At 45.4% G+C, this 10060-nt stretch overlaps 2 protein-coding genes across 4 annotated transcripts in view; both read left to right on the plus strand.

The window, feature by feature from the left end:
• The window catches only part of LOC131498964 (zinc finger protein 256-like), a 259197-nt gene that overhangs the window by 68998 nt on the left and 180139 nt on the right, over positions 1-10060 (plus strand). The window lies entirely within an intron of this gene.
• Positions 1-10060, plus strand: part of LOC131498966 (zinc finger protein 345-like) — a 32985-nt gene that overhangs the window by 4622 nt on the left and 18303 nt on the right. For 2 of the 3 annotated variants that reach the window (XM_058706560.1, XM_058706561.1), the window contains exon 3: positions 2918-6742. The exons of the other annotated variant lie outside the window; for it this stretch is intronic. In XM_058706560.1, the coding sequence (XP_058562543.1) occupies positions 2918-5334 (2417 nt within the window). In that variant the 3' untranslated portion in view covers positions 5335-6742. Of the gene's footprint in view, positions 1-2917; positions 6743-10060 lie in introns of those variants that run through there. 3 annotated transcript variants of the gene reach the window in all.

The raw sequence follows: 10060 nt of genomic DNA on the forward strand, positions 1-10060 counted from the left end.
TTAGCATAATGTATTCTAGGTTCATCCCATGTTGTGGCAAGTGGCAGTGTTGCCTTCTTTTTTTAATGACCTATTATTTACTTATGTGTGTGTCCTAAATGTTCTTTGTCACTGTATTCGTTTATTTTTAAAATACAATTTATTTATGTATTTTAGTTTTTTAAAAGTATGCTCCGTGCCCAAAGTGGAGCTTGAACTCTGAACCCTGAGATTAAGAGTCCGGTATGCCACCACTGAGCCTGCCAGGTGCCCCTTCTTTGTCACTTTAAACAGTCACCACACTTAAGGGCGCCTGGGTAAGCCTCCAACTTCAGCTCACATCATGATCTCGCTGTCAGTGAGTTCAAGCCCCGCATCAGGTTCTGTGTTGACATCTTAGAGCCTGGAGCCTGCTTCAGATTCTGTGTCTCCCTCCGTCTCTCTGCCCCTCCCCAACTCACACTCTCTCTGTCTCATGAATAAATAAACCTTAAAGAAAACAACACTCACCACACTTCATGGTGTTTCCATATATTGGCTATTGTGAATAATACTGCGGGGGATGTGCAAGTGCAGGTCATTTGTGGAGTTTCTGATTTTGTTTCCTTGCGATACATACCTAGGAATGGCAACGGTGGCCCATATGGTAGTTCTATTTTTAATTTTCTTGTGGGTCTTCCCTAATATTTTCCATAACTTGCCTATTTATATTCCCAGCAATAATGTTCAAGGGGTTTTTTTTCCTCCACATCCTCACCAACATGCTACCTCTTGACTTTTTTTTCTTTTACTGTTTATTTATTTCTGAGAGACACAGAGACAGAATGCAAGTGGGTTGGGGCAGAGAGAGAGGGAGGCACAGAATTTGAAGCAGGCTTGAGGCTCTGAGCTGTCAGCACAGAGCCTGACGTGGGGCTCGAACTCACGAGCTGTGAGATCATGACCTGAGCCGAAGTCAGACGCCCAACCTACTGAGCCACCCAGGTGCCCCTCTTGTGTATTTCTTTGGCTCTGCTGCAACTTTTGAATTTTGTACAGTGGTACTTGTTTTTGCTTTTTGTCTATGCTTTTGATGTCACATTCAAAAACTCATTGACAGGAATTAAGTAGGATTTTCCATACGTTTTTCCTAGGAGTTTTAGGTTTTGATGTCCCATGTTTAAGTCTTTTTTTTTTTTTTTTTTTTTTTTTAATTTTTTTTTCAACGTTTTTTATTTATTTTTGGGACAGAGAGAGACAGAGCATGAACGGGGGAGGGGCAGAGAGAGAGGGAGACACAGAATCGGAAACAGGCTCCAGGCTCCGAGCCATCAGCCCAGAGCCTGACGCGGGGCTCGAACTCACGGACCGCGAGATCGTGACCTGGCTGAAGTCGGACGCTTAACCGACTGCGCCACCCAGGCGCTCCCCGTGTTTAAGTCTTTATTCAATTTAGAGTTCATTTCCACAAGTGCTGGAAGATGGGGGTCCAGTTTCATTGTTTTGTCATTTGGATATTCAGATTCCCGAGAGGAGAGTATTCTTTCCCCAGTGTATTCTTGGCATAATTGTCAAGGATTAATGGATTGTAGATGTGTGGGTTTCTTTCCGGGCTCTTTATTCCGTTGCACTGGTCTGTTTTTATGCTTTAGTGCTGTTTTATGTTTTAGTAGCATATTGTTTTGATTACTACAGCTTCGTAATAGAGTTTGAAACCACAAATGTCTGCCTTCAGCTTGGAACTTCTTTCTCAAGAGTGCTTTGGCCTTGAGGATTTGGTTAACTCGGTGCGAGTGTCCCCTGGAGCAGGCAGCTGGCGTCTCCTGCGCAGGGACTGCAGTAGCATCTGCCCTGTGGCTGTTAGAGATGCCCCAGCTCGTTTCCTACCCATCTCTTCGTGTCTCTGGTAATAGTCTCCAGCCATCCTTTCTTCGTGCTTCTGCTCTCTTTTATGCTGCACAGTATAGTAGTCCGTCTTAATTGGGCCCTTGAGCCCTATGAGTCTCAAGTCATTCATAGACAGCTGTTGAATTGATTTTTGTTGGTGTGAAAGATGGCATCTCCTGTTCTACAGTCCTGTCAACATCAGTCACATAGGATACTTTTCTGAGTCTGTTGTGTGCAGGGCAGCTCTGGAATACCCCTGGCCATCTACTTTTTTTCCTACATTATTTCTACCCTCCCTGTGCCCTGTAGTTGCTCACTTAGCACTTACAGGAAAAGAGTGTTCTGTGTAGCATAGGACGGACATGATGCAGACATGACCATGTGGCTTCACAGGGGGACCATTTCCGGTGAATGGCAGCCGGGGAAGGTGTGCTATCAGGACTGTATTCAGCTCACACTAGGCAGCTTTGTTTGTTCAACCAGACTTTGGTGCCATTGTCAAAGGCAACACCTCGTTCCTGTCTTTCCTTCTTCACTATTGAGAGTTTGTGTACTTGTGTGTTCTACTCCTTTGGTAGTCCTGTGACTTCCAGCGCAGGGGTAATTGCTGTTTCTCGGGCCTCCGCATCCCACCCATTTCTCTCGCTGGACTTTCTGTTTACCGTAATATTCACCCCTGAACATTTTGCCATGAGATGTTCAGTGTCCTTAAACTGACCGTGAATAGCAGCAAATGTCTTGTGAATGGATTTTCTCACACTCTTCTGTTCAGCGAAACATCAGCAGCCAGAAAGGTCCTACACAAAGCTGTGGGAAGAGATGAAAGGTTTAGATTCCGGCTGTGTTCCTTGTGTCACATCCTAAATTTGTATCCTTCTAGTGAGCGGTCCACAATGCTTTGACTTTAGGGGCCCAGTAACGCAGAGCAGGCACTCCTTCACCTGAATTCCAACTCCACTGTCTGGAACAGCATCTATTCAACTCGTGCCTACACGAGACAGGTGCATATGTGTGACGGGCTTACCCCTCACTGTAGTCACCACGTATTTCATGAGAGTTTCTTTGCGTTCAGGTTGCTGCTGTGGAGTAGAAGATGCGGAGGCACCCCTTGAACAGAGCGTTTCTGTAGGTGTGTCACAGGCCAGCACGCCCAAGGCAGCTCTGTCTTCCCGGAAGACCCACCCTTGTGACATGTGCGGTCCGGTCTTGAGAGACGTTTTCCGCTTGGCTGAGCACCAGGGAAAACCAAGCAGCCAGAAACTGTTGAGGTGTGGGGCATGTGGAAAACGATTTTACTTCAGCGTAAACTTTCAGCAGCAGCTGGACCAGCATACGGGAGAGAAACCCTTCAGAAATAGTGTGGACACGCTCTCTTTTATGAAGGGATATGGATTCCATGATTCAGGAAAGCCCTTTACCTGTACAGAGGTTCAGAAGGACTTCCTGCCTGGCGTGGTTCGTCTGCAGCAGTACGCCATTCATACTGGAGAGAAGCCAAACACAATCAGCCAGTGCAGGGAAACTTTGCAGAGTAGTAAAGGTCATTACACTTGGGGAAAATGCAAGGAAGCCTTTGGTCCCGAGCATACACCCGTTCAGGATCAGAGTGTGCAGCCTGGAAGACCATGTTTTGTGTGCAGTGAATGTGGGAAAACATTCAGGTACAAATCTTTATTGACTATCCACCAGAGATTCCATACTGCAGAAGGACATCATGAGTTTGGCAAAGGTGAAAAATCCAATAGGAAAAGGTCTGTCCTTAGTGAAAATGGAAAGGCTCACACTGGGTCCAGGCAGTACACGTGCAGCAAATGTGGTAAATCCGTAAGCCACAAATCTGTGCTCATTCATCCCCAGAGAGGGCACAGTGGAGAAAATGTTTATGTTTGCAGTGGATGTTCAAAATCTTTTAGCCATAGTTCAGTTTTAATTACCCAGAAGGTTCAATCTAGAGAAAGGCGTTATAAGTGTGGTGACTGTACAAAATGTTTTACCTCTATCTCTGCTCTCAGATATCATCAGAGATCTCACACAGGGGAAAGACCTTATCAGTGTAGGGAATGTGGGAAGACTTACATCTCCAGTACTGGCCTCCGTTATCATCGCAGGGTTCACACTGGAGAAAGGCCTTATGAGTGCAGTGAATGTGGGAAAACTTTTACTGCTAGTTCTGTCCTCCATTATCATAAGAGAATTCACACTGTAGAAAGGCCTTATAAGTGCCATGAATGTGGCAAATCTTTTTTCTCTGCGTCTGACCTCCATTATCATCACAGAGTTCACAGTGCAGAAAAGCCGTATCAGTGCAATGAATGTGGCAAGTCCTTTCTCCGAAAAAACAGCCTCAATGTACATGTAAAGGTTCACTCAAGTGAAAGGCCTTATAAGTGTAATGAATGTGGGAAATCTTTGAAGTGGAAGGCAACATTCATTAAACACCAGAGAATTCACACAGGAGAAAGACCTTACAGGTGCAGTGAATGTGGCAAGTCTTTTACCGCTAGTTCTGCTCTCCAGTATCATCGGAGAGTTCACACGGGAGAAAGGCCTTATGAGTGCAGTGAATGTGGGAAATCTTTTATCACTAGTTCTGTCCTCCATGAACACCGGAGAGTTCACACTGGTGAAAGGCCTTATGAGTGCAGGAAATGTGGGACATCTTTCTCCTCAACTTCTTCCCTCCGTCATCACCAGAGAGTTCACATTACAGAGAGGCCTTATGAGTGTGGTGAATGTGGCAAATCTTTCCTCTCTGGGTCTGACCTCCAGTATCACCAGAGAGTTCACACTGGAGAAAAGCCTTATAAATGCAGTGAATGTGACAAGTCCTTTCTCCGAAGAAATAGCTTCACTGAACACATAAAAGTCCATTCAGGTGAAAGGCCTTATAAATGTAATGAATGTGGGAAATCTTTGAACTATAAGTCGACATTCATTCAACACCAGAGAATTCACACAGGAGAAAAGCCTTATCTATGCAATGAATGTGGAATGTCTTTTAGTCATAGTCGTGCCCTACGGTTTCATCGTCATTGTCACCTTGGAAGAAGTCCTTATGAGTGTAGTCAGTGTGGGAAATCTTTTACTTCTAATTCTTCCTTCATGTCACACCAGAGAATTCACACTGGAGAAAAGCCTTATGAGTGCAGTGAATGTGGGAAGGCTTTCACTGCTCGTTCTCTCCTCTATTCTCACCGGATTGTTCACACAGAAGAAAGGCCTTATGAATGCAGTGAATGTGGCAAGTCCTTTCCCCGAAGAACTACCCTCAATGTACACATAAAGGTTCACTCAGCTGAACGGCCTTATAAGTGTAATGAATGTGGGAAATCGTTGAAGTATAGATCGACATTCATAAAACACCAGAGAATTCACACAGGAGAAAGGCCTTATGAGTGCAGTGAATGTGGGAAGGCTTTTATCAGTCATCCAGCTCTTAGTTATCATCGCAAGAGTGCACACAAGAGAAAGGCCTTAGGAGTGCTGTGAATCTAGGAAGTCTTTGAGCTAACTCTAAAAACGTACTCAACATGAGAAACTATATAGTAGAAAATGTCTTTATTCTTAACATGATGACCTGAATGCCCATGTTCACTAAAATTTCTATGTTGAATACCCATTCGGAAGGAATAGTATTTTTTTTGTTAACTTGTTGTATTTTTAATTTTTTTAAATTTACATCCAAATTAGCATATTGTGCAACAATGATTTCAGGAGTAGGCTGATGGAATAGTATTAACCGGTGATATCCCTGGAAGGTATTTCAGTTGAGAATGGTCAGGAATGTGGAACACTCATGACTGGGGTTAATATAAGATCTCTAAAGCAAGCTTCCTTCCCCTATCAGTCATGTGAGGACCCTTGAAAAGTTGATCTATAAATCAGGAAGCTGGTGCACCAGTCACAGAACCAGGCCATATGCGAAATGGTAGGTCAGATATACAGCCTCCACAACTGGGAAACTTCTTGTTTGTTTACAAGCCCCCTCCTTTGTGATATTTTGTTAGAGCAGCCTGAGCTGAGACAAATGTGAAGAATATGGGTAATCTTTTGACCAAAGATACAGTTGTGAAATCCGAATTCACCTTGGAGCAGGGCCTCATGGGTGAGGTACATAACCATTCCTTTAGTCCAGTGATCTGTCTTCATTCCACGCTCAGAGGTCACACTGCAAAAAGACTTTAAAATAGCAGAGAAGGTGATGTTTCCTTGCTTCGTGTAATCACAGTGGAGGAGAACCGTTTGCGAGGCAGACACCTACCTGAGTTGAACTTTGTTCACCTGAATGTCCAGAGGGGAGTGACTTCCCATAATTTGAAGCTATTTCAGAAAAATAAGGAAGCTGCGTTGTGCTTTTGCTGTGTTTGGAGTCATTGCTCAGTTGAAATCACTGCCAGTTTCTGTAGCAAAAGTCACTTCACACCTGCCACTTGCCAGGTTCCCATCATGTGTATCAGCCACCACGCACCGTGCTCAAGCATGCTGACCTCTGCGCTTTGTCATTGGCGACGGACATTGTGGGTAATTGGAACTCCTTGTTCCCTTCTAAGTCAGGACATGGATGTGACCCAGTGTTGACCCTCCTACCTGAACTGAGTTTGGGGTGTTATCTTGCAGAGAGGCTGAGTCTCTTAGGACGTTGTTGGTCTCCTGATGTTTGTGATCAATGTGTGCAGCACCCAAGTCACCAGCACAGGAATTTGGTGCCACGTTTTGCTCTGGTTTATTCATTAATAAATGCCTTTTTTGTTTAGTTACATTTAACCTTATGTGTTGTATTCACTCAAAGGGGTTGAGAGCAGAATTGGCGTCTGCCAACATGAAGAAGTGAACAGATTTCATTGCATCCCAAACTTACTGTGTCTTGGGTAATTGTAAATAAAAAAATAACTACGACCCATACTGTGCAGCTTGGATGTGAATTCACATTGTGACCCAGCACCTTTGTTGTGGGCTGAATCGTGTACCCCAAATTCCTATGTTTAAGTTGTGACCCCCAGTATGTCAGAATGTGACTGTAGTTAGACATAGCATGTTTCATGAGAATGAAGTTCAAGTTTAATGACAGTGAGGTTATTAGGATGGAGTCTTAGTACTCTTAGTATGACTGGTGTCCTTAGAAAAAAAGGAGCTGAGAATAGTGGTACAGAAGGATGACCATTTGAAGACTGAGAAATCCCCATCTCCAAGCCAAGGAGAGAGGCCTCAGAAGAAACTGACCCTGCTGATACCTTATGTCCAATTTCTAGACTCCAGATTTGTGTGGAAGTAAATTTCTTGTTGTCTAATCACCTCGTGTGTAGGACACCGTTATGGCAGTTCTGGATAATACAGCCCCCTGTGTTGTATATCTGGCTTCTGTGGTGGATGCTGGCAATTTTCCTGTGCTAAGAGGTCACCCTGAAGAGGAAGCATCTCCAGTGGTTATGAAACCATCTCCAGTGGGTGTGGAGCAACATGAATATTTTGCTTGTCCACAGCTCATACCACATACTGCCAGGCACTGTTGAGTGGAATATCTACCCCAAATGCTTCAAAGGAGCCATGTGGCCTGATGCACACTATTCGTGTGTTACACCACAGGGGCAAGGGAACTGTAATTGGTAATCTAGAAGATAGGGTAATGAGGGAATAGAGGAGACATCAGCCACTTAGTGGAGTGTATCTCTTACAAATATGTATCCACGGGTGTTCTAGTGACCGGGCAGGATCAGTGTGTACAGAAATTCTTCACTATCAGACACATGTGTCCTGTGTCCAAGAGGTCACTGTCATAAAATAATCCAAAGGTGTCTGAACTCTCATATCCTCTCTGGTGTTTATGTCTCAAGACCATCGTGCGAGAGAGGAAGACAAGGGTGGTTTCAAGTCCAGGGAGGTAGCCTTTTGACACGCCTAGCCAGCATTGTTGTTGGTACCAGCTGTGCCTGTGGCAGATGCTTGTTCTGAAACATTCACCTCCCAAGTAGTCTTCCAGGTACTCCCCAGTCTCCTTGGCTATAAAACCCTGTCTTCCTGAATTGGTGATGCAGGGACCGACTCCTCTTATGGGTGCCAAAGTCATGCTTCTGTCCCTGAGTCCGTAAATAAACCATTTCTCCTCAAGCTGGACTTCTCAACCTTTTCCCTTGCTTAAGGTTTGGAGGTCACTTTGCGTATACGTCCCTTCCAGGCAATGCTACTATTTTCTTCTCTGGAAGTATACCACTATTTACCCATTCATCTGTTTGGACCATTTGGGTTACTTAGAGTTTTGGCGTTTGTAAACAAAGTGCTCTCTAAAAATTTTCATTACCGTTCTTTATGTGGATAGAGGTTTCCTTTCTCTTGTGGTGTGACTCAAAGTGCAATGCCCATCACAGGTAGGTTAGTGCTAATATTTTTTGAGAAATTGCCAAAATGTGATCTAAACTTCAGTTCTGCATTCCCACCAGCATGTATGAGAGTTCCAGTGCCTCCAGTCCCTGCCACTACTTGATAGTGCCAGTCTGTAATGTCAGCCCATTTCATAAGTGTGTAGTGCTGTTGCCATTGCATTTCCTAGGGGTGTTGATTTTGAGTACTTTTTCGTGTGTTTTTTTACCACCTGTCTATCTCCTTTGGTACAATTTCTGTTCATATCGTTTGCCCGTTATCTTTCCGATGAGTTATGGCTATTTCCATTTTCCTTTACAAATAAGAAACGCATACAACAATGGTATGTATTCGAATTTTCCTCATTCTTAAATGGTGTGACATTTTGCTGTATGGAGTCATAGTAACAGTGTTAGGCTATTTCTTCACTATTTTCACTCAGCTGCTTTTGTGTCCTGCACACGTGACGGCCCCAAACACCATACATGTGTAAGTTTAGTGTGCATTCTTACCATTATGTCTTCACTTTCTTACATCCAGGCATTCAGAAATACAAAACTGCAGCCCTGCTTTGTAGTGCTTGCCAATTTCCAAAGTGTAAATTCTCCCATCATGAGAGCGGGATATGCTGGGAGAAGGCGCTGAAAAATCCCACTTGGGTGTTTGGTGGAAGACTAAACTTTGGCGTGTGCCTGAGACTTTACAATCCCAGGCGGACAGGAGCTGGGGTGGGGGTGGGGGTGGGGGTGGGGGTGCTGTGAGCCAGCTGCAGGTCTGCACAAGCCTCAGGAGAAGATGTTAATCCTGACTGGCCAGAGGGGAGGGACCTCCCTAAACACCCTGATGGGTGAGTGAAAATATGGCTGGCCTCACCTTAGTGGTGACCAGGTTGTCGGGCAAACCCGCTGGGTTCAGATTGCTTCCTCGGATCCCACCCAGTACCTTGGAAGGATTTCTCACCCTCTAGTGATCACCTCCATGTGATGTAACTCTTTCTTTCTGTAATAATTGAGTGCATTCCCCAAAGATGAATGCCTTTCGTGCATCTCACCCTGAATCTAGGTTGCCTTACCAGCCCTCCCACTCAGGGGAAGACTGCCGGCAGGGGCACTGCGGCCATTTCTGGCTTCCCCCTCTCCAGGGAGGACTGGGAGCCAGTGGGGCAGGTAGAGGGCGACTCCCAGGAGAGGTCAGCAGCCTTAGTGTGACCTGCTGAGACCTTTTTTCCTTGGACCCACACGTGATGGTGGTGTCATCTCAGAGCATCAGCCAGGAAGGGGCCTGCAGGGAGAAAAAGGTGCTGGGTCGCAGGTCAGGAATGGCACAGGGACAGAGGAGACAAGGGACAGGGGAGGAAAATGGCACCCCCCGGAGGTGACTTTGGAAGGACCTGCTGGGTTGAGTCCCCGTATGTCCTGTGGAGCTCAAGGTCCCACTGTGGATCCTTAATGCAATGCATTGCCCCGAGCGCTGGCCATTCTTGACCCGGGAGGCGCCTGAGGGACACAGCCCAGTCCACAGGTGAGTTTTTTATTCCTTTCCACGTGCACAATTGTGACCACTCTGGCAGCTCCTCAGGGTGACGGGGTGTGACATCTGGGCTAAACTCATTGGATTAGGTTGTCCAAGATTATGTAAAGGAAAAAACTTCAGGCACAGGTTGGTCAACAAATTATGAGTTTGTTGTACTATAAGGTACAGGGATGTAAGAGCACCAAGCCTGGGGGTCCCAAGTTGACTAGGTTTGGCTGCTCAGCAGTGACAAAATCCCAAGGCAGAGGAACCAGTGGGGGTGAATCTCTTTCAGGGAGGCTAACATAGGGAACACAGTGGACTAAATTCTTAAAGACTGATTCCAAAG

This window comes from Neofelis nebulosa, chromosome 17, assembly GCF_028018385.1.
Source record: "Neofelis nebulosa isolate mNeoNeb1 chromosome 17, mNeoNeb1.pri, whole genome shotgun sequence".
NCBI classification, from domain to species: Eukaryota; Metazoa; Chordata; class Mammalia; order Carnivora; family Felidae; genus Neofelis; species Neofelis nebulosa.